Source organism: Podarcis gaigeae, assembly GCF_964106915.1.
Source record: "Podarcis gaigeae genome assembly, chromosome: 12".
Classification (NCBI taxonomy): Eukaryota; Metazoa; Chordata; class Lepidosauria; order Squamata; family Lacertidae; genus Podarcis; species Podarcis gaigeae.
Window position 1 is genome coordinate 46,115,795 of NC_139688.1, and position 24,452 is coordinate 46,140,246.

The window sequence follows — 24,452 nt, forward strand, 5'->3', positions numbered from 1 at the left end:
AACAAATAATGTTGCAACACTCATTTGAAGGGTTCTGGTTTGGTGTTTTCATTTTTTTTATTGTGTTAGCTTTTCTCTACTTTGGCTGTGATTCTTGCTTACGCTGAATTTCCCTTATCCCTTTAACCACGTAAAAAAAATATATCGTATTAGTCAGTTAAAAATCCTTGCCTGAAATACAGTTTGAGCCTAGGCCAGCGGTTCATCCACCCTGACCGGGCGACCTTGTATTGGAGAGTTACTAGAAGAGAAAACACATACTTGTGGCAGAACAGTGTTGTTTGTAGGTCACCACAGCAACTAAACACAGCACAGAAAGCTCTGCAGCGTTGACCCTGAAGGACCCACATCTGTTAAAGCCAGCCGCTTTCCCTTTTAAAATAATGGAAATGGCAACTGGGAAGGGATTGAACCTGCTGTGTTCAGATGAATCACCGACTTGTCTCGGGATATGAACTATCGTTCCCACCCAAATTAATAAATAATATTCCCCATTGTGAAGCCTGTGGCTTGCCCCCCGCAGTTTGGTCAAACTCATGCTGGTAGCTTTGAGGACACTGTCCAACCATCTCGTCCTCTGTCGTCCCCTTCTCCTTGTGCCCTCCATCTTTCCCAACATCAGGGTCTTTTCCAGGGAGTCTTCTCGTGAGGTGGCCAAAGTATTGGAGCCTCAGCTTCAGGATCTGTCCTTCCAGTGAGCACTCCGGACTGATTTACTTAAGAATGGATAAGTTTGATCTTCTTGCAGTCCACGGGACTCTTAAGAGTCTCCTCCAACACCATATTTCAAAAGCATCAATTATTCGGCCATTAGCCTTGACTGGGTAGACTTCAGAAAACCAGCGTCCGTATACTGTTTGTAACTATTGCCCTTGAGAGGACAGGGCCATAAACAAGAGGTGCAGGCAGATGGAGGACTTGGAAGAGAAATCCTCCTTCTAATCAGATTTTGCTCTCTGACTTCTTTTGCTCTCCGCTTTTGCAGTGGCTTCGGAAGTATTTGAGGACGACACCTGCAACAGCCTTGTGTCCGAAGACGACTCTGAGACCCAGTCCGTATCCAGTTTCAGCTCTGGCCCGACAAGCCCTTTTGAGACGCCATCTCAGTTTCTCCCCGTGGCACGGCCTAGGAGCCTGGATCTCTCCAGCCCCATCTCGCTGTCTGAATTTGGCATCTTTCCTCTACTAGGACCTCGCAGTGAATGCAGCGGGGCTTCCTCTCCTGAATGTGAAATTGAAAGGGGTAAGCTGGACCAGGCTAGGGATTATTAGTGGGTTTGTTCATTTCTCCCCATCTTTCCCCCCTGCAAATGGAGCATGTGTAACCAAGTGCATCTATGAGACATTCAAAGCTTGGGACGCGGGTGGCGCTGTGGGTTAAACCACAGAGCCTAGGACTTGCCGATCAGAAGGGCGGTGGTTCGAATCCCCACAACGGGGTGAGCTCCCGTTGCTCGGTCCCTGCTCCTGCCAACCTAGCAGTTCGAAAGCATGTCAAAGTGCAAGTAGATAAATAGGTACTGTTCCGGCGGGAAGGTAAACGGCGTTTCCGTGCGCTGCTCTGGTTCGCCAGAAGCGGCTTAGTCATGCTGGCCACATGACCCGGAAGCTGTATGCCGGCTCCCTCAGCCAATAAAGCGAGATGAGCGCCACAACCCCAGAGTCGGCCCTTTACCTTTACCTTTAAGCATCTTCTAACCCACATAAATAGGGTGGGACCAAAGCCCAGCCTTCCTCTGCCCTTAAAATCTCTAATAATACTTTTATTATTTATACCATACCCATCTGGCTGGTATTCTCAAAGCTCTCACCCTTCAGCTTTCTGGCTGTCGTGCTACAAAGTACATCAAGCTTAGCCAGGAACAAGTTTAATCTGTAACTTGCACCCTTCCCTACACTTGAAGTGTGAAATCATTCTGCGAATGTTTCCTGCTTCCTGAAGCAAGAGGTTCATGCCTGGCTGAAGGAAAATTCCAGAGTTTCCAGTTCCAAAGGTGTCAGACCAGTCTTGCACAGCGAGGGGTTTCTGATGAGCGTAGAGCATTTTTCACCCAAAGACGATAGTGCTTGTATCTTAAAATACCGTATTTTTCGCCCCATAGGGCGCACCTAGTTTTTTTTGGGGGGAAATAAAGAAAAAAAAATATTTCCCCCCAGGCGTGGGGCTGGGGCTTCCCCCGCCCCAGCCCCCAGAACAGGCTGCTCTCCGCAAGCCATGGAAAGGCTCCCGCGGCTTGCGCAGAGCTACCCGAAGCCCGGGGTGCAACTGCTCAGCGCACCCCAGGCTTCGGGATGCAGGCAGCTCTCCGCAAGCTCCCAAGGCTTGTGGATAGTTTCCTGAAGCCTGGAGAGCGAGAGGGGTCAGTGCGCACCGACCCCTCTCGCTCTCCAGGCTTCAGCGAAAGCCTGCATTCGCCCCATAGGACGCACACACATTTCCTCTTCATTTTTGGAGGGGGGAAAGTGCGTCCTATAGGGCGGAAAATACGGTAAGTCACCAAAAATTGGCAGCAAAGATACAAGCTAACAGCTGTAAATAAAGCTCAAGGGATGTGGTGGTTGACAGGTTTATTGTTGCTTGAAGAAATGGAAAGGAATACCAATGTGTTTTTTTAAAAACAGAAAACAAAATGTGTGCTACCAGTCCTAGGGGAGAATAGTGCGAGAGATGTAGGAGACTGTGGGTATTACGACTCAATCTTACAGCTGTGTAGCTGTGTGTATAGAGACCATGCTGTTGCTTTCAGAGAATCTTCAGCTAAAAGGTTAACAGCATTATGTTTTAATAAGGTAAAGGGAACCCTGACCATTAGGTCCAGTCGTGGCCGACTCTGGGGTTGGGGCACTCGTCTCGCTTTATTGGCCGAGGGAGCCAGCGTACAGCATGACTAAGCCGCTTCTGGCGAAACAGAGCAGCGCACGAAAACGCTGTTTACCTTCCCACTGGAGCGGTACCTATTTATCTACTTGCACTTTGATGTGCTTTCAAATTGCTAGGTGGGCAGGAGCAGGGACTGAGCAACGGGAGCTCGCCCCATTGCGGGGATTCGAACCGCCAACCTTCTGATCGGCAAGTCCTAGGCTCTGTGGCTTAACACACACAGCGCCACCTGCGTCCCCTATCCTTTGAGCAGACCCACTCAAATTAATGGAGATGACTAAATGAAGACCATTAATTTAAGTGGATCGACTCATGAGTATAATGTAGGTGGGTACAACCCTTATTCCCCAACATCTCGAGGTAGGGGTGGAAGACCCATGGCCAATCAGCATAGACAGTACTGAGCCAGCTGGACCAATGGTCTGACTCGATACAAGGCAGCTTCCTAGGTTCTGTAAAACCCACCTCGTTCCATGATTCACGCTGCTGAACCTTTCCATCTCGTCTTCGCAGGGGACAGAGCAGAAGGGGCAGAGAACAAGGCGCTTGACAAAGCAAACAAGAACCGGAACAGCCACTCCTCTTCCAGTGGCCCTACGTTGGACAACCGGATGAAGCAGCTGTCCCTCCAATGCCTGAAAGTCAAAGATGGGATCTGCGCAGACAGAAAAGTAGTACAGATCGGCTGAGGTTGACGTCCCCTCGGAGCGAAGGAGGAAGCTATCGATTAATTTATACAAACTTCTCTTCTGCCTGCCAGAAGAACCTTGTGCCAATAACTATTTAATACATGCCAAATCTTTTAAGCATTTACTCTTTAGGAAACTGCACTGAGAGTTCCATCGCCGTTGAGGGCTGAGGTCTGCGTTTCGGCATTTTTATTTTAGAAATGCAAGCAAAATCTTTCGCCGTGACGGAAACCGGTCACAAACATCCGCTGTGCTTGTCAGACTTCGCCGCCTTTGCAAGACACTCTGGTAGCAGTTTGGGCAGAAGCAATAACTAGTTGCGTTCCGCGTATGGAGTTCTGTGCCAGTCGGGAAACGGAAGACCGAACCAAACTTTTAGGAGGAGCAGCCAATGTCCATTTTGTAGGCAATGCCCGTTTTTTGAGCCGAGCTGCTGTTTAGACCAGCGGCCTAGCCTTCTACTTTAAACATCTATATTTATATTTTGGATTATAAAAGGATACTGTTGCATGTGACCCGAGTCTAGAAACCTTCCCTGAGTCTCTAGACCTCATATACGATTAAAAAGTATACCTCAAGGGTAACATAAATATGTTAATATCGATGCACAGGCCCTTTCTTAGTGTACCATTTTCCGGAGAGGATGTCCCAATTATTACGGATCCAGTAAGAAAAATGAAATGTACATCGGAGCTGTTACAGACGACTTTCTCTGGTATGGCTGGTGTCCGTTGCTAGGTAGGAGCAGGAAAATATTATTTTTACACCTTGGGCCTACCAAGCTGGAAGCGGGAGTTGTCCTGTATGAACAGATGGTCTATTTGCCAGTTAGGGGTTTAAGGGGGTGAGTGAGTACTTCTAAATATCGCTGTAGGTTGTCATGTTATAGGGTTTGTAGAGTAATTAAAGGACTTATAAATTTAGCATCCCTCGAGGGAAAAGAAGTCGAGTAAGATTGGGAAGGGTGTCAAAGCATGTTCAGCGACAGCTGTTACGCAGTAGAGATGTTGGGTAGTTATGCTAATAAGAGGTAGTTAAAATCATAGGACTTTTGTTTTGGTAGTTAGCATTTCTGAAACTGACATATGCCATTGCTAATAAAACTTACTTGTTTCCTTGGCTGCCCAGTCCTCAGATTTTCTGTTCCTTAGCTTAGTTCTGTTGTGGTTTTTTTGTCCCCAACTACAGTTTCGTGTAGCTATTCTGAAAACAAATGTACAGTATATATATACCCTTTGCACTACAGTGAATGTTCCTTTCACTCTTCAGTTTTATTTTCGTGTGCAGTATGGTTCTGTTGAAAGTGCTTAAAATTCTTTTAGGGAAGCCTTTACAAATTTGTTCCCCTCAATATACAGACAACTTCCATTTGTGCGTTTGGCTTATGTTTCGACTGAGGAAATGAACTCTGCGAGTGCCAAATGGAACGGTCAATAATAAAGCGAAAACTAAACAGTTGTCGTGTGTGTTTTCTTTTTCTCTCTGATGCACGGCAAGATTCAAGCTTGGAAGTCAGAGCGAAGGGGTACAATTGTTCGTCCCATTTGTGGCACAGTGATAAATAGTAAAAAGAAAACCACCAAAAGCTCTGGATTTAATATTATTGTGTGCACCGTAGACTCTTCCCTTGAGCACCCAAGTTGCAGGATTAAAAAGCATTTCAGCCATTTAAAAATAAATATATATCCCAGACAGTTCCCTGGCCTCAGGCTCACTATGTTAAAGAGACATGACACAAAAGGAAAAGCGGTTAGGAGGGAGGAAATAAAAAACAAGCTCAGCCACAAATGCTTCATCACACAAATGCTGTCAATGGAAAAAAGTGACAAGTGCGATGCTGTAGGATTCTGTCCTGGGCCCGTCATTGTTCAACATCTAAAAAATGACTTGGATGAAGGAATGGAGGGGACACTCCTCAAATTCACAGAGAACACCAAACTGGAAAGGGTAGCTAATGATGTAGAAGACAAAATCTGAATTCAAAATGACCTTAAACGGGTTGGAGAACTGGGCCCAAGCTAACAAAATGAATTTCAACAGGGACCAATGTCAGGTTCTGCACTTGGGGAGGAAAAACCAGAGGCACAAATGTAAGATGGGAAATACCTGGCTTAATAGCAGTACATGTACAAAAAAAATCATGCATTGCCATAAACAAAGGATGAATTCTTGTTAAGTCCCTGTGCATATAAATCCCCATCATATGTACACACAACACACTCCATATAGAATCCATTTTTTGGTACTTACATAGAATATTATTGCATGTAGTCCTCTAAAGAGTCAATTAAATCTGTTGCCTTCTGTCTTTTTATTACTGACATGTTTGCAGTCAGGGCTACATCTGTAACTTTCATCTTACTAATTGCCTTGCAAAGCGGTTAAGCAGAGTTACTGATAAGTGCACAGCGTGTTTCAATCCCCCCTAGCCAAGCTGGTCGCTCACAGAACAGCAATTACAAGGCACCCGATTTTGATTTCCTTTTCAAAGGGAGCTACCAGTTGAAATAATAGCACAAGCAACGTCATCCTGTTGAGTCGCTTGATAACGGGGAAGGAGCTGCCTTGCGTATTTGGGCATTCGTTTTCTTGAGAAAAGCAAAACTAAAAAAAAATCAGGCAGATTTGGCAGAAAACAGACAAGGGAAATGGATTTGTAAGTTGCAAATTGGGGTGGCGCTGTGGGGACGCGGGTGGCGCTGTGGTCTAAACCACAGAGCCTATGACTTGCTGATCAGGAGGTCAGCGGTTTGAATCCCCGCGACGGGGTGAGCTCCCGTTGCTCGGTCCCTGCTCCTGCCAACCTAGCAGTCTGAAAGCATGCTAGTGCAAGTAGATAAATAGGTACCACTCTGGTGGGAAGGCAAACAGCGTTTCCATGCGCTGCTCTGGTTCGCCAGAAGTGGCTTAGTCATGCTGGCCACATGACCCGGAAGCTGTACGCCGGCTCCCTCGGCCAATAAAGCGAGATGAGCGCCGCAACCCCAGAGTCATCCGCGACTGGACCTAATGGTCAGGGGTCCCTTTACCTTTAAACAAGGCTTGCTCCAGCCCCTTCTCCCTTTGGCCTGAAGCTGCTATTTCTCCATTGGGAATACCAAGTGTCTTTCACAAATTGAACTTACCGATAACAAAAGATAGCCTCGTCCTCTGCTTTGTAGATAGGATGGAGAACCTGCAGCCCTGCAGATGGGTGGTGGGACCACAACACCCACCGCCCCAGACATGGGTGACTAGGGCTGATGGGCGCTGGGCGCTCAGCACCATAGAGAAGCACAGTTCCCAACCCTGCTTTAAAGAGAAATAGGCACATCTCCAAAGCCCTACATTTAAGGGGGAAATCAGCTAAAGCAGGGTGGATCTGATTTAAATCAATTTGATTTAAATCACGATTTAAATCACTAATCAGTAAGACCTGATTTAAATCATTTTTTTACAGAAAGACTCATTCTTGCTGGTATAATCTTAATATTTACAACCAGCTGAAGGTTTCATTTTTGAAATAAAAAATTTTCAGAGTAGTTTTTACAGTTATATAAAAAATTATACTGATTTGGTTAGACTATTAGAAATACAAAGACAGGTAATTATGAATTGTTTATATTTGGACAACTTTTCTGCTGTACTTTATTGGAAGTAGAAAAATAATCATTTCCTTAATTTATTTAACTAAAACAATAACATTGTAGCATATGTATCCATATTTGTTAACTGATGTGGTTAAACAACTTTTTTCTAAAAAAAAAACACCTTAGACTGAGTTTAACACACATGAAAAACTTAAATCCTTATTTCCTGATGAATAGCCTTTGGACTATAATGTAACTTAAATAGAAAACTATCTTTAGAAATATTTTTCCTCCAAAAGCATTTTATTTTAAAAGTCTGATTAAAAAAAATAAAATAATTGATTTTTATCCACCCTGAGCTAAAGCGAGGGTTAGCTCTACCAACAGCTATTTCAGGCAGGGGTTTCTCCCAGTCCTCATGGCAGGATAATAATAATAAATAATAATAATAATATATTATTATTATATTATCATTATTAGTTCCAAAACATCTGGAGGGCCACAGGTTCTCACCCTTGCAGCAAAATGCCAAGGAAGTATTTCAACATGTACAGCCATCTGATTCAAGACAGATACGACCTGAGCTTGTTCATCGGTGTATTTGGAAAAACCAAAGCTGTAATGAGGGGAGTTGGTGGGAGACATGACATTTTAAAGCCCAAACGTGATGAAAATATTCTCAGAAGCCAAGCCATGCAAAAAGCAAGGACATTTTAGACAAACAAGCAATTCCCTTGGCCTGCCCTCCAGCTGGCCACTTCTAGGCTAAGAGAGGAGACCTGGTTTCCGCTCTGCTTTAAGAGATCCCTATGGACAACGAACATCTGACCTTATAAAAGTGCATACGTGGTAGAAACTTGCAGGTGTTCGAAATCAATCCACAGCATTGGTTACCCGCTCCAACTTTAGGGTGCAATTCCCTTTGAGAAAGTCCAGATTTGTTTTGCACAGCCCATGTAAACATTTTTCTCCCCTTAGGTAGGTTCTTTCGATTGCCCTCCAGCGTTTAAAGAGTCTCAATCATAGAGATGGGTGACTTCATTGCAGCTGCGATGTCTTAAGAGGGGTAACGCTATTAAAGTCCAAAAAGAAAGGTCCTTCCTGCTGAGGGAGGAAAGTGCTTGGGATAATATTGTAAATGCCAGCAGGGACACATTCGAGTTCCAAGTAGCAAAACCCACACCTTGGAGGGAGAAAAGAGAAAAAAAGGGGCAAACTTAGGACGAGATCTAGCACGATGCAAATCCAGAAAGATGTATCGCCAGAGAAGGCGTTACCTGTAATCGCCGCTGTTTTTCTTCTGAAAGCCTTGCTCTCCCACTGCAGAGACTGTCACCACTTCAAAGCCAACACTGTACTGCCTGCAAAAACCAGATCGGAGGTTGTGATTGCCTTTTAGACACAGGGGTCTTTGGCAAGGGCAGTGCTTTTTTTCGGGAGGGGGGGTACGCATACCCCTAAACCTTTTGTGGATCTATGTACTTTTGTCCATTTTCTTGAGTCAAAATGAAAGTACCACTAAACATTTTTTTAGGGGAGAAAAAAAGCACCGGGCAAGGGTATTTACAGTGGTACCTTGGGTTAAGTACTTAATTTGTTCCAGAGGTCTGTTTTTAACCTGAAACTGTTCTTAACCTGAAGCACCACTTTAGCTAATGGGGCCTCCCACTGCCACACAATTTCTGTTCCCATCCTGAAGCAAAGTACTTAACCCGAGGTACTATTTCTGGGTTAGCAGAGTCTGTAACCTGAAGCGTATGTAACCTGAAGCGTATGTAACCCGAGGTACCACTGTATAGGATTTGGAACTAAGCACATAACTCAGCATCCTTAGAACAAGTAATTAAAGAAGGAATTTTCTGAAACGTGTGTCCGGGAGGGGGGTTATTGTTTTGTTTTGATTATGTACTCTCGTTTTACTCTGTATTTTCATGCTGTGAACCACCCTAAGATCTTTGGATGAAGGGTGGTATACATATTATTATTATTATTATTATTATTATTATTATTATTATTATAGCAGCAATTTACTAGTTAGATTCCCCATAAAGGAACAAAAACAAATGGAGTTTATAACTCTGGACAAATGATTGAGTTTGGCCAACAAACCATGTTTGCGTTGCACCGCGCTAACTTTGCGGCTCCACTCCTCCAAACATGCACAAACCTTGGTCCTCGTAGCTCAATGAGGAGGGGGCCGGCCTTGTCCAACTGGAACTGGTAAATAGGATTGTTCTTGGCGGTTTCTCTGAAATTCCCACACCCGCCAGCGCTTTGGCCTTTCCACTGCCCATTTACCTAAGCAAAAGAAAGTTCAAGAGGTTCTTAAGCAGCACATACTATTGAGAACAAAAACAAATGATTAATTAATCCTAGTTCCCATTTAACTTCCCTTCTGGTTGACTTCCAACGCTTTACTGGAACTTCAATCTCAAAGTCGCTCAAGCTTACACTGGAACAAGGCAAAGGTTTTACATCGGCTCCTTGACTTAATTGCTATGTCCTTTTATGGAAAATGAGAAAATGTTCCTACAAAAGTCTTCCTTTGTTGCAGGATTCAGACTGAAGTGTCAAGTTCCTTTTAGGCACACATTTCTTGCCAACTGCTTATATTCTTTTAAGATGGGGGCTGCCCAGGATCAATAGATTTTGGTGGCAGGAAGCACATTTAATATGTTTCAAAAGGCTTATGCCATATAGCCATTTGAGTTGGTTTGGTTATAGCTGCATTTGCCGTATTTTTCGCTCCATAAGACGCACTATTTCCCTCCTAAAAGGTAAGGGGAAATGTGTGTGCGTCTTATGGAGCGAATGCAGGGGGGAAGGCAGGCAGGAAAACCCCCCAAGAGCCACACACAAGCTTCGCATGGCTCTTGCGGGCTTTTCCCCAGGAGGGGAAAAGTCCCTTCTCTCTCCTCGTAGAAAAGCCCGCAGGAGCCGCATGCTCCTTAAAGGATGCATGGCTCCTGTGGGCTTTTGTGGGAGGTGGGGGAATTACCATAGCTGCACGCAGCCTCTCCCGGCCAGAGAGGTTGTGCACGGCTAAAGAGGAAGCCAAGACAGCAAGCGGGATGGATCCTGCTCGCTGTCTTGGCTTCTTTGCTCTTTGGGGGTGGGGGGGGGCTGGGCTTCCCCCGGCAACCCTGAGAAGCTCTGGGAGAAGCGGACATAATATTTTTTTTCTTGATTTCCCCCTCTAAAAACTAGGTGTGCCTTATGGTCCGGTGCGCCTTATGGAGCGAAAAATACAGTAAGTAAATACATCACTAAATAGGCTCACTACAATGAGCGTTTAGCACAATTTTGGTTTTTCTGTCACACAGCCAAGGGTTAAACCCAGCAAGGATATAGCGAGGAACCTGTAGATCTTATTTCGATCTACCCAACAGATGACCATAGAGATTGCAATTCTTTCTTACCCGTTTGGATATGGTATACGGTGTCGGGATCTTGCAGAAGTTAAACTTGCACACTGAATACACCTGAGTTGACAAAGAAATGGAAAAGATTCACACAGAACGATCCACACGCTGTGAAATTAAAAAGAAGCAGCGGACAACGGCTAGGGAAACGCACAAGGCCAAGATGCTCTTGGGCTCCTGTTCTGGTTTCCCACAGGAATCTGGTTGGTCACTGTGAGAACAAGATGAGCCATTGGGATGATCCAGCGATGTCTCCTTACGTTCTTAGCAGAACCTAAGTGGTTTGTTTTCTCTTACAGAAAAACCCACACACGTAAATGCAGATTTTTGCAAGGTGTGAAGTAGGGCTGGGTGATATATCGTCCAAAACTGGTTTGAATCCCATATTGTGATACCAGTTTTATCATTTTTGACCTGCTGAGATGTCACAAATCATGGTGTGTGTGTTATGCAAAAATCACAATGTGGGAGAAACCATGAAGCCAGCCAATGCTTCTCTTGATTCCTGCAGCTCCTGTTAACTTTGCTGGCTCAGCTCTCCCCCGCCTCTTGCAGGGGGCAGTGAATCACCAGAGCAGCTGCCGGCAAAAATCAAGATGCAGGAACAACTGTGAAGCCAGCCAATGCCTCTACATAGCTCCATCCTTATTTCAGACATTGTGATATATCACGATGTTTAGCTGGTGATATATCTTGATGTTGGAAACCAGATATCGCCCAGCCCTAATGTGAGCCCTTGTAAGAGAAATGTAATTATACAACGTGTCCAGTATGCGAGGGAGCCAAAACATTTGATCTGCAAGGCATTCAACTTCCAAGGTATGACTGTACAGTGGTACCTCGGGTTAAGTACTTAATTCGTTCCAGAGGTCCGTACTTAACCTGAAACTGTTCTTAACCCGAAGCACCACTTTAGCTAATGGGGCCTCCTGCTGCTGCTGAGCCACCGGAGCACGATTTCTGTTCTCCACCTGAAGCACTATTTCTGGGTTAGCGGAGTCTGTAACCTGAAGCGTATGTAACCTGAGGTACCACTGTATTTGGCAGCTGTCATCACAGCAATGAGATTTCCTCCATGCCTCCGCCAATGACCATCATTAAAAGGACCCCATTATTAAAAGGAATGAGATGCCTTTTCATTAAAGCAGGTTAACATATTTGTCGCGTTCTCGCAATTTTGAATGAAACAAAAACCGCTCTACCCGTAAGCCGGGCTAAAAATAACCACTTGCCTGCTCCCCTGTAGAAAGAATTGCCTCGGAGCCGACTCCCGCTGCCCTGCCCGACTCTGAAAAGAGCTGATGGTGGGGATGACCAGCATCTTAAAATACTTCTTTCGCAAGGCTGCCTATAAACACATACCCTGAGCGTGTAGTGAATCGTGTTCTGCTTTTCGTACTGAGAAACCACCAGAGTAAACGTATGGGTTCCCGGAGAAGTCAGCTTGATCTTGGTGAGATAGTGGGGGCTGTTGATTCGAATCCCATCGATATACGGAGGAGGGTCGGCTGAAAAGGAAAGATTTATGCATGTGACAACAGTGGCGAGGATTCTCCATGCACAGAAATGGAAGGAGAAGAAACCCTGAAAGGAAGAATGGCTGGTCTTGGAATATGCCGAGACGGCAAAAGTGACGGCACTGATAAGAGACACAAATTTAGAATCCTTTCAAGAAGACCTTTCTAGTCTATTTCAAAAGTTATTTCCCATATGCGGAGACCACAGCAGGGTTTGAAGTGTAAGAAATAGATTAAGAAACATGTTGGAGAGGATGAACTTTGGTAAGACGGAACCTTAAAATGCAATTGTAATTTGGGTTATAAGCATTGATATTGGGTAAGCGGGAAGTCACTAGTTTTGTTAAATTGGAATATAACTGTTGAGTAACAAATGTAACTTTCAATATGGAAAAAGAATACATTATTATTATTATTATTATTATTATTATTATTATTATTATTATTATTATTATAACTATAAATTATAAAAATTGTATAAGCCACCCATAAAAAAGAAAGAAAGAGGTTTATAGATTTAGGTTTGATATATGCATTTTCGAAAGGGATGGGAATTTTTTGGCTCTCTAGATGTTTTTAAAAATATATATTTATTTATAACCCACCCATCTGGCTGGGTTTCCCCAGCCACTCTGGGCAGCTCGCAACAGAATAATAAAAACATAAAATATATAAAAATTCCCTAAACAGGGCTGCCTTCAGATGTCTTCTAAAAATTAGATAGTTGTTTATTTCCTTGACATCTGATGGGAGGGTGGGTGTAATCCACAGGGTGGGTGTAATCACCGAGAAGGCCCTCTGCCTGGTTCCCTGCAACCTCACTTCTTGCAAGGGAGGGAACCGCCAGAAGGCCCTTGGAGCTGGACCTCAGTGTCCGGGCTGAATGGACTCCCATCATCTTCGGTCATCATGGGGGGATGTAAGATGAAGTAAAAATAAAAGATCTGGAGGGCCTCAGGTTCTCCATCCTTGGAGAAGATGGAGATTCTTTAGGTAAAGGTAAAGGTAAAGGTAAAGGGACCCCTGACCATTAGGTCCAGTCGTGGCCGACTCTGGGGTTGCGGCACTCATCTCGCTTTACTGGCTGAGGGAGCCGGCGTACATGTGGCCAGCATGACTAAGCCGCTTCTGGTGAACCAGAGCAGCGCACGGAAATGCTGTTTACTTTCCCGCCAGAGTGGTACCTATTTACCTACTTGCACTTTGACGTGCTTTCGAACTGCTAGGTTGGCAGGAGCAGGGACAGAGCAACGGGAGCTCACCCCATTGCGGGGATTCGAACTGCCAACCTTCTGATCGGCAAGTTCTAGGCTCTGTGGTTTAACCCACAGCGCCACCCGCGTCCCATCTGGAGGGCCTCAGGTTCCCCATCCTTGGAGAACATGGAGATTCTTGAGGTAGAATTTAGCATTTCTAGAGGATGCTAATGGCAAAGTAACAGATGTCAGAAACAAGAAAAGGCATAGCTGGACATCAACAAGACCTAATTTAGTGGTCAGTTGCAGAGTCGCTCAGGCTGTCAAATGAGACACCCACAGAATTCGGTCAATAAACATCTGAGAAAGGGTTACATACACTCTGCTTCGGCAATGAGCTTCTCAATCATATGTCCTCCTTGACAAAGGAAATCTTTTAATATTATTTTGGAAGCTTTGTATTCATAGGTTGTAGGGTGGAGCTGGAAAAGGAGGGTTATTAACACACCTACCAGGATAGTAAACTTTTTTCCCATCTGTTTTGTATACCACCATTGTGATGAACTCCCGGTTGTGAGCAAAGTCATCCTGCGAAAGCAAAGACCAAAATTATTATTAATTGAATTTATATACTGCCCTATACCCGGAGGTCTCAGGGCGGTTCCCAAAAAAGATCAGAATATATAAAATCAAATAAAATAACCCAATATTAACCCCATCGATCACTAGGTCATTGTTTATGTATTATTCTTATTATTCATCTGTTATTTTCATTGGTTAGCCTTAGTCACCCACCCACCCACCTACATTCTGTTTCTGTTTATTACATTTCTATACCACCCTTCACCTGGCAGATCTCAGGCTGGTTCACAGCATAAAAACAAAATACACAATGAGAATGAGATTAAAACCAACCAACCAACCAACCAACCAACTGCCCCCCTTCCCTCAGGTAGACTGCCTCTGACCGGGGAGGCTCCCTCTCTCGCTCATTCTGACGTGACTCAACAGACCTTCAGTTTCTGAGCAGCACAATTCACACTTGCACATAACAGGGTTTAAGAGAATGCAAGGGTAAAAATGGCCAGCTCCAAAAGGAACTGACCCCCGAATCTGGTAGAGGCTGACTGGAACGGGGGAGGTTTATGGCAGTGGGTCACACAGAGACACAGGTGGCAGCTCTTGCGCGGGAGAAAGACTCACAGGAGTCCTTTAGTTGCATTTCCCGCTGCAAAAACTTTAGCACACTAACAATGCACTCTAGTACACAGTTTTGGAGGTACAGATGCATCTCTACATGTGCCAGCAGTTTGGTTGTGAGATCTGGTGCTGAGCACACTGCTCTAGTTAACGCAAACGTGGCCTATCTCTTACAAAATCTATACAGTGGTACCTTGGTTCTTGAACTTAATCCATTCCTGGAGTCCATTTGACTCCCAAAACAGTTTGAAAATCAAGGCGCGGCTTCCGATTGGCTGCAGGAGCTTCCTGCACTCAAGCAGAAGTCGTATTGGATGTTTGGCTTCTGGAAAACGTTTGCAACGTTTTTGCCGTTCGCGAGGCAAAACATACACGTACCAAGGCGTTCAAAAACCAAGGTACAATCATATACCGCTTACTGTATTTTTCAGTCTATAAGATGCCCCTTATTTTGGGGGAGTCAGATTTAAGAAAATGGGGGGGGGGGCAGATGTATCCGTGTATAAGATGCCCCCTAATTTTTGACATTATTTTTAAGGGGAAAAGCCTAGTCTTATACACGGATAAATGTGGTAATTGAACCAAAACCTCTAAGTGGCTTGCAAGAAAGGTTCTATGAAATATGCTTGACAAAAGTTAAAAAGGTAATTGTGTCGGCCGACAACAACAAATCCAAATAGGGCCAGTCAAAATGTTACAAAACAGCAGATTTCCAATTTCCCCCGCCTTGTGTTTTTGACATCTGCTGTGATGAAAGAATTCTGGGAGACCTGAAAACTCGTACGCTGTTTTGTAACATTCTGCTTGGCCCGATAAGGGAATCACACTCATGTGGGTTTGCATTTTATTTGAAATAACGGGTGGCTTTTATCCTCCTCTTGCTACCTCAAATACTGAGACAAGTGTCGGGATTTCAGGGCCCAGTCCCTCATTCATACCAGGGTTCAAACATTCATGCCAATGGTAAAGGTACCCCTGACCATTAAGTCCAGTCGTGGCTGACTCTGGGGTTGCGGCGCTCATCTCGCTTTATTGGCCGAGGGAGGCGGCGTACAGCTTCCGGGTCATGTGGCCAGCATGACTAAGCTGCTTCTGGAGAACCAGAGCAGTGCATGGAAACGCTGTTTACCTTCCCGCCAGAGCGGTACTTATTTATCTACTTGCACTGGTATGCTTTTGAATTGCTAGGTGGGCAGGAGCAGGGACCGAGCTCACCCCGTCGTGGGGATTCGAACCACAGACCTTCTGATCAGCAAGCTCTAGGCTCTGTGATTTAGACCCCAGCGCCACCTGCGTCCCCATGCCAAGGGTACCTTGTCCGTAATGTGTCTGCTGAGCAGGATCCAAACTGCAGCCCCACCTTGTGGGCACTGAACCTCCAGTTTGTACTGTGGGTTGTTAGCTAGGCTGTATGCATCTTTCACAGGGCCCTGCTTTGCATCCCAGGTACTAAAAAAGAAACAGAAAATATTTTATTATAAATAATTTATAATGAATTGGGAAAAAAAGTTTTAAAAGCACCTTTCCCCCCCAAAAAACCAGAGTCCTTTTTCTTGGGGATAATCCAGATGGAAATTCCCAGGTGTCAAAAAAGGTTATTGATGTATGTCACTACTGCAGCCCGTGTTTTGTTAGCTTAAAAATGGAAAATGAGCGAGGTCCCAACCAAAGAAGAATGGCAACTTAAACTGATGGAATATGCTTAGCTTGCAGATTTAACATATAGAATAAGAGAAGAAGAACATACATTCAAAGAAGACTGGAATACATTTACTGAATATACGAGGGAAAATTGTGTACGCTTGAAAATGTTGGCAGCATTAAGATAAATTCAACAATGTAAATAAGTTTTGATGGAAGTAATAATGCAGTGATTTATGTTATACAAAATTAACCATGGAAAGAGAAGAAGGGAAGTAATTGATATTTTAAGGCTGTCTAAATGAATATTCTTCATTTAGTGAGCTCCCGTTGCTCGGTCCCTGCTCCTACCAACCTAGCAGTTCGAAAGCACATCAACGTGTAAGTCGATAAATAGGTACCGCTCCGACAGGAAGGTAAACGGTGTTTCCGTGCACTGCTCTGGTTCGCCAGAAGCGGCTTGGTCATGCTGGCCACATGACCCGGAAGCTGTACGCCGGCTCCCTCGGCCAATAAAGCGAGATGAGCGCTGCAACCCCAGAGTCGGCCACAACTGGACCTAATAGTCAGGGGTCCCTTTACCTTTACCTTTAAATGAATATTCTAAATTGTAAAACAGAAAATTATATGTGTGTGTGTGTGTATAAAATAACTTGAGCATCAAACAGCAAAAAACAAACAAACCCAAAACATAAGAGATAAACACAAACTTCCTCTCTCACACAGGTCACTGTTTCGTTTATAGGAATTGCAATTCATACATACAAAATTTGATTACCCTTTAAGAGGATATATTTTGGCTATGACTCCTTTTATGCTAGAAGTGATCTCAACAGGAAGTACGAAATATTATTTGGCGTGATTCTTCCAAGGAACAAAGCAAACAGCTGTTTAAGTGCAATTTTGAAACTTACGAATGCTCAAGTGGAAATGCGGCGTGACGTGCCAGAATATTCCAATTCTGCATGCCGAACGCTCCCAAACAATGCCCAAGTTGTACCTCCATAATAAAAAATAATTTTATATGGAAATGCTTTCTTCTGGGTTCTCCTATCTTGCAGCTTACTTGGATGGCCCTGGATTCTAGTTTCATGAAGTAGTTATTCTCCTGTCTACTTTTTCCATAAAGATAAAGGTATAGGGACGCCTGACCGTTAGGTCCAGTCAAGGATGATTCTGGGGTTGGGGCACTCATCTCGCTTTATTGGCCAAGGGAGCCGGCGTACAGCTTCCAGGTCATGTGACTAAGCCGCTTCTGGCGAACTAGAGCAGCGCACGGAAACACCGTTTACCTTCCCGCTGGAGTGGTACCTACTTATCTACTTGCACTTTGATGTGCTTTCAAACTGCTAGGTGGGCAGGAGCAGGGACCGAGCAACGGGAGCTCACCCCGTGGCGGGGATTTGAACCACCGACCTTCTGATTGGCAAGCCCTAGGCTCTGTGGTTTAGACCATAGCGCCACCTGCATCCATACCAGGGCATAATTTTATGCATCTTCACCACGTCCCCCTTACAGTCTTTTCTAAATTAGAAAGCCTCAAATACCATACCTTCCCTCACAATGGAAGTTGGGGGCTGGGATTAGTCCAGGACAGCTGTAAAGAAGTAAACTTGCAACTTGCAACCTTTTCCGTTGGACAAACCTGTGAATGCATGTTGATTCTTTAAAAAGACTCGGGTTCCAGCTCAAGTATATAACATCGTAATACTTGCACAGATCTTCCCAGGCAATCCAGAAAATCCCTAAAAGAAAGGAAAAGATCTAGGTCAAAAAACATGCTATATTTTCCCCCAAAAGCCATTTAACATAATGATAGAAGTCAATGAAAATACAGCCGTAACTTGGAAGTCGAACGGAATCCGTTCTGGAAGTCCGTTCGACTTCCAAAACATTCGGAAACCAAAGTGCGGCTTCTGATGGGCTGCTCGGGGCTTTAACGGTCAGCACCAACACTTCAAATTATGCTCAGAAATGTACTGGGAGCCAGGGCAGGTCTTTCAGGACCGGTCTTATGTGGTTACTGAATAGGATTGATTGCCAGCTGTGGAACTGGGCTGACCTTGGAACCTCTTGCAGCCAACTGGAAGCCACAGAAGGCCTGTCAGACGTTCGACTTCCAAAAATAGTTCGCAATCCAGAACACTCATTTCCAGGTTTGTGGCGTTCAGGAGCCAAAACGTTCGAGAACTAAGCTGTTTGAAAACCAAGGTATGACTGTAGGAAATTATTATTATTATTATGATTAATACCCCGCCCATCTGGCTGGGTTTCCTCAGCCACTCTGTGTGGCTCCCATATATTATTATTATTATTATTATTATTATTATTATTATTATTATTATTTGTTTGTTGTTGTTGTTGTTTAGTCGTTTAGTCGTGTCTGACTCTTCGTGACCCCATGGACCAGAGCATGCCAGGCACTCCTGTCTTCCACTGCCTCCTGCAGTCCGGTCAGACTCATGTTTGTAGCTTCAAGAACACTGTCCAACCATCTCGTCCTCTGTCGTCCCCTTCTCCTTGTGCCCTCCATCTTTCCCAGCATCAGGGTCTTTTCCAGGGAGTCTTCTCTTCTCATGAGGTGGCCAAAGTACTGGAGCCTCAGCTTCAGGATCTGTCCTTCCAGTGAGCACTCAGGGCTGATTTCCTTCAGAATGGAGAGATTTGATCTTCTTGCAGTCCATGGGACTCTCAAGAGTTTCCTCCAGCACCATAATTCAAAAGCATCAATTCTTCGGCAATCAGCCTTCTTTATGGTCCAGCTCTCACTTCCATACATCACTACTGGGAAAACCATGGCTTTAACTATACGGACCTTTGTTGGCAAGGTGATGTCTCTGCTTTTTAAGATACTGTCTAGGTTTGCCATCGCCTTTCTCCCAAGGAGCAGGAGTCTTTTAATTTTGTGCAGTGATCATGGAGCCCAGGAAGGTAAAATCTCTCACTGCCTCCATTTCTTCCCCTTCTATTTGCAAGGAAGTGATGGGACCAGTGGCCATGATCTTCTTTTTTTTGATGCTGAGCTTCAGACCATATTTTGCGCTCTCCTCTTTCACCCTCATTAAAAGGTTCTTTAATTCCTCCTCACTTTCTGCCATCAAGATTGTGTCATCTGCATATCTGAGGTTGTTGATATTTCTTCTGGCAATCTTAATTCCGGTTTGGGATTCATCCAGCCCAGCCTTTCGCATGATGAATTCTGCATATAAGTTAAATAAGCAGGGAGACAATATACAGCCTTGCCGTACTCCTTTCCCAATTTTGAACCAATCAGTTGTTCCATATCCAGTTCTAACTGTAGCTTCTTGTCCCACATAGAGATTTCTCAGGAGACAGATGAGGTGATCTGGCACTCCCATTTCTTTAAGAACTTGCCATAGTTTGCCGTGGTCGACACAGTCAAAGGCTTTTGCATAGTCAATGAAGCAGAAGTAGATGTCTTTCTGGAACTCTCTAGCTTTCTCCATAATCCAGCGCATGTTTGCAATTTGGTCTCTGGTTTCTCTGCCCCTTCGAAATCCAGCTTGCACTTCTGGGAGTTCTTGGTCCACATACTGCTTAAGCCAGCCTTGTAGAATTTTAAGCATAACCTTGCTAGCGTGTGAAATGAGTGCAATTGTGCGGTAGTTGGAGCATTCTTTGGCACTGCCCTTTTTTGGGACTGGGATGTAGACTGATCTTCTCCAATCCTCTGGCCACTGCTGAGTTTTCCAAACTTGCTGGCATATTGAGTGTAGCACCTTAACAGCATCAATTATAAAGTCATAAAATATCAGAGATTAAAAACTTCCCCAAAGAGGGCTGCCTTCAGATGTCTTCTAAAAGTCAAAAAGTTGTTTTTCTCTTTGACATCTGATGGGAGGGCGTTCCACAGGGTGGGTGCCACTACTGAGAAGGCCCTCTTCCTGGTTCCCTGTAACCTCACTTCTCCCAGTGAGGGAACTGCCAAAAGGCCCTTAGTGCTGGAGCTCAGTGTCCAGGCAGAACGATGAGAGTGGAGATGTTCCTTCCGTTATACTGGGCCGTTTGGGGCAGCCTCACCATCAGGGCAGGACTTGGAGGCAGAGATCAAGGGACCTACTCAGCAGAACGGCTGACCACCAAACACCACAGGCTGAAAGACCTCCAAGTCCAGACTCTAAAAGGACCCAAGCAATTTCTACATATCAAACCTCTGATAAGAAAATGGGAGCAAGCAAAGCCAGGCTTTTGTTGTTGTTGTTGCTGCTGCTGCTTCCTTCCTCTCTCTCTCTCTCTCTCTCCCCACTTTAATAATCTTGTGGTTTATTATCTTCCTCTTTCTTTGCTCATCCTAACCCTGAGCTTCCAGAAAGGCCCACAGCAGACCTCTCTCCCTTTGCAGCCAAGCTGCAGATGTGCACACAGCCGATTGTGAAGTCACAAGCTGCCCCAGAATGATGGTGGCTTCGGGTGCTAGGAAACAGCTAGATGGCTTCAGGGTGGCAGAAGCAGCGTGTGTGCAAGAAGCTCCTCTGCCGACCTTGGCAACTCAGTCAAGGGCAAGTGAGGGGAGCCAGAGAGATGGGCGAAACTGGCCAGACAAGAAATGGCGGGGAGACCATGGCAGGGAAGACAAGGATTAGATCCCTTCCTCTAATCTTTTTTCAAAAATCGGAAGCCACAGAAGCCCCATTGGACGTTCGACTTCCAAAAATAGTTCGCAAACCAAAACACTCACTTCTGGATTTGCGACCTGCAGGAGTCAAAACTGGCAAAGCGTTCGACTTTCAAGGTACGAGTGTAAAAGCTAAAAGATCCTGTCAAGGTCTTTGACCTTGGACCTGGTCCTTCTAGGAGCTGTGAAAATCAGGCCACCCCCCTATTCCCCCAAGCCCCAGTCCTGTGCCACTGGGAAGATTCTGGGGCAAATGAGCCATTTAAAATCTTGCTTGCTCAAACCTCCAAGTGTTTCGCTCCTTTACCGTTGTCTATTTTCTGGGCCGTTCTGGGATCAAAATTCAAGTATTTCTGAAGTTCCGGGGTCCAGTTCTTCATATCTTTTTCACTGTATCTTCCCTTCCAGCGGAGGTGGCTCCAGGGATTTTTCAGCTGGAGGAATCGAAGCCCCTAAACGAAGAAAATAAAATAAAGAACATCTGGCATTTTCCATTAGGTTGTCCCACCCTGAACCCCCAATCAATACAGGAAATCAAATGAGCTGAAAGTCTTAAAACAATCTGGATAAAGCAGATTTGGAAAAGATGTTCCATGGTTTCCTATTCTTTAGTTTTTAAGCAGCACAAGAGGATGCAAGATTTTTAAAATATGAAAACCTGCCAATTTAAAGAAGGTATTGCCAAAAGCTCTGGTGCATTTATTCCCACGGGTACCTTGTATTCTCTGATATCCAAAACAGCGTAGGCGTGGGTTGGTACTAAACCCCACCTTTCTCCTTCCTCCTCGGTCATCACTCCCGTCGCCGTTGTAATGAGCACGTCCCCTTTGCGAAATCTGGCCACAAAGAAGAAGAAAGTTTACTTTCAGAGTTTGCTTACAGATGGAGTAAAAGAACCACTGATACTTCTTATTAGTCTATCCTTATCCATTTGAAATAGATAGGAACATAGAAGGGGAAGAAATGGAGGCAGTGAGAGATTTTATTTTCTTGGGCTCCATGATCACTGCAGATGGAGACAGCAGTCACGAAGTTAAAAGACGCCTGCTCCTTGGGAGGAAAGCTATGACAAACCTAGACAGCAGAGACATCTTAAAAAGCAGAGACATCGGCTTGCCAACAAAGGTCCGTATAGTTAAAGCTATGGTTTTCACAGTGGTGATGTATGGAAGTGAGAGCTGGACCATAAAGAAGGCTGATTGCCGAAGAATTGATGCTTTTGAATGATGGTGCTGGAGGAGACTCTTGAGAGTCCCACGGACTGCAAGAAGATCAAATGTATCCATTCTTAAGGAAATCAGCCCTGAGTGCTGACTGGAAGGACAGATCCTGAAGCTGAGACTCCAATACTTTGGCCACCTCATGAGAAGAGAAGACTCCCTGGAAAAGACCCTGATGTTGGGAAAGATGGAGGGCCCAAGGAGAAGGGGACGACAGAGGACGAGATGGTTGGATAGTGTCCTCAAAGCTACCAGCATGAGTTTGACCAAACTGTGGAAGGCAGTGGAAGACAGGAGTGCCTGGCGTGCTCTGGTCCATGGGGTCACGAAGAGTCAGACATGACTAAACGACTAAACAACAACAAGATCCTTTTGAAGAAGAGAAAAGAAAGGCAGATGGAAACCTTAACGAAGCGGTGGCATAAATTGATGCCTCTCAAAGGTTGCGGCACAGGGGTGGAAGACAGATAAGAAATCTTGAAGAACTATTTCAGGAGTTATTATTATTATTATTATTATTATTATTATTATTAATAATTTTATTTATTCCCCGCCCTCCCTGGCCAGAGCCGGGCTCAGGGTGGCTAACACCAATAAAATTTCAGTAAAAACATAATAAGAAAAAAGAAAAAGAACAATTTAAAACACAGGTTAAAATGCAATTTAAAATGCAGCCTCATTTTAAGTTGTAGCTAGAACTAAAATAACTCCCCTCCTCTCTTCCCGTAGCTGGTGGAAACCAACTCCCATTATCTTCCACCATGGTTGGAGCTGATGAGATTTTAAAATAATAATAATAATAATAATAATAATAATAATAATAATAATAATACCAGATTTTTAAAAATTTAAATCGGATTTTTAAAATAAAATGCTTTTCGAGGAAAAATCTTTCTAAAGATAGTTTTCTATTAAGTTACATTATAGTCCAAAGGCTATTCATCAGGAAATAAGGATTTGTTTTAAGTTTTTCATGTGTGCTAAAACGCAGTCTTAAGTTGCTTTTTAAAAATTGTTTAACCACATCAGTTAACAAACATGGATGCTATAATGTTATTGTTTTAGTTAAATGAATTGTTTAAATTGTTATTGAGGAAATGTACAGCAGAAAAGTTGTCCAAATATAAACAGTTAACTTATTAAACCTCACAATAATTTCACAATTATCTGTCTATGTATTTCTAATAGTATAACCAAATCAGTAATTTTTGATCCAACTGTAAAAACTATTCTGAAAATTTATTATTCCAAAAATGAAACCTTCATCTGGTTGTAAATATGCAAGAATCTGTCTGTAAAAAAAAAAAAAGATTTAAATCAAGTCTTACTGACTAGTGATTTAAATCGTGATTTAAATCGATTTGATTTAAATCAAATCCACCCTGATTGAAGTCCCACAGCACTTGACTACCCCCGAGCTAATACCACAAAACTTTAGTTGCTAGTATTTCTAATTAAACAGAGAAGCCCGGGACTGAGGGAGGGAGAAATTTAATTGGACTGTTTGGACTAACGATAATTGGACTAATTATCATTTTGCAAGTATGGAATCTGGAAGGTATGTGCTATTTATCTTCGGCTGAACGGAGGAATGAAAGGAATCCGGAAACTTGCCAAGTGCACTGGCAAGATAACAGATCCTTCTTCTTCCGAGGCTGGGGGTGGAAATGGCAAAAACAGGTCACTGACTGGGATAGCGTGACTTTTGCAGCTATAGTTAAAGTTGCAAAAACAAAGAGCATGGGACTGAGTGAGAAATTTCTGGAACAAGACTGGGATATCAGCTCCGCTCAAGGCATGACAGATTGCTGCAATGACCGGGGGAAAGATTGACATACATGGACAGGAATAAACATTATGGACAGAAAAAAATGTCACACACAGGCAGAACAATGGCACAGTAGGAGATCTCCACTTGTAGTCTTATAAACTACTCAATTGGTGTCAACATGAATGTAAGTTACAAATATAGCAGCTGTTGTATAAGGGATTAGTACTATGATGGGAATGTAGTTGAAATCAATAAGATTTTGGAATGCAGAAACAAAGAAAATCATCAAAATAATCAATTCTAGTCCGGGGGGGGGGGGGGCAGGTAAATTATATAATTTGGAATTTGTATTAGGAATTGTATTATAATTTGGAATTGTTATAATGAGGCTATTATTGAGTTATTGTAATTGAAAAAAATATTTTATAAAAAAGTATTTATAATTAAACCAGATTCGAATCCTATCCTGAAGTCCACCATATTTAGCTGCAGCATCTGAAACAGCAAAAGCTCAAACACCAAACATGCCACAGCTTTTACTTCATGCCCCTTTGAAAAATATTTCTACGTCTGCCTTAAGTCCAAAGAAAGGCAGAATTCAGCCAAAAGCTTGTCAATATTTCTGGCCAATTGGCGTATTTCTTTTTAAAGTTTAACAGAGGACTGAAACACACTACCACCAAAGTGCCATTTTCAACATTGGTCTCTCT

At 43.9% G+C, this 24,452-nt stretch overlaps 2 protein-coding genes across 6 annotated transcripts in view; one reads left to right on the forward strand and one right to left on the reverse strand.

Moving 5' to 3' along the window:
* The window catches only part of SH3BP5 (SH3 domain binding protein 5), a 56,425-nt gene extending 51,397 nt beyond the window's left edge, over nucleotides 1-5,028 (forward strand). For 4 of the 5 annotated variants that reach the window (XM_083706020.1, XM_083706021.1, XM_083706022.1 and 1 more), the window contains 2 exons: nucleotides 986-1,243; nucleotides 3,395-5,028. In XM_083706020.1, coding sequence (XP_083562146.1) covers nucleotides 986-1,243; nucleotides 3,395-3,570 — 434 coding nt within the window. In that variant the 3' untranslated portion in view covers nucleotides 3,571-5,028. Of the gene's footprint in view, nucleotides 1-985; nucleotides 1,330-3,104 lie in introns of all 5 variants that reach the window. The other variant, XR_014556836.1, reaches the window with a different exon arrangement.
* The window catches only part of CAPN7 (calpain 7), a 41,883-nt gene continuing 22,457 nt past the window's right edge, over nucleotides 5,027-24,452 (reverse strand). The window contains exons 12-23 of the mRNA XM_083705774.1: nucleotides 21,467-21,587; nucleotides 21,059-21,203; nucleotides 17,761-17,860; nucleotides 15,788-15,923; nucleotides 13,787-13,862; nucleotides 11,924-12,069; nucleotides 10,559-10,621; nucleotides 9,307-9,437; nucleotides 8,417-8,500; nucleotides 6,600-8,322; nucleotides 6,135-6,249; nucleotides 5,027-5,543 (exon numbers count right to left, since the gene is read on the reverse strand). Of these exons, the coding sequence (XP_083561900.1) occupies nucleotides 8,178-8,322; nucleotides 8,417-8,500; nucleotides 9,307-9,437; nucleotides 10,559-10,621; nucleotides 11,924-12,069; nucleotides 13,787-13,862; nucleotides 15,788-15,923; nucleotides 17,761-17,860; nucleotides 21,059-21,203; nucleotides 21,467-21,587 (1,147 nt within the window). The 3' untranslated portion in view covers nucleotides 5,027-5,543; nucleotides 6,135-6,249; nucleotides 6,600-8,177. The remainder of the gene's footprint in view (nucleotides 5,544-6,134; nucleotides 6,250-6,599; nucleotides 8,323-8,416; nucleotides 8,501-9,306; nucleotides 9,438-10,558; nucleotides 10,622-11,923; nucleotides 12,070-13,786; nucleotides 13,863-15,787; nucleotides 15,924-17,760; nucleotides 17,861-21,058; nucleotides 21,204-21,466; nucleotides 21,588-24,452) is intronic.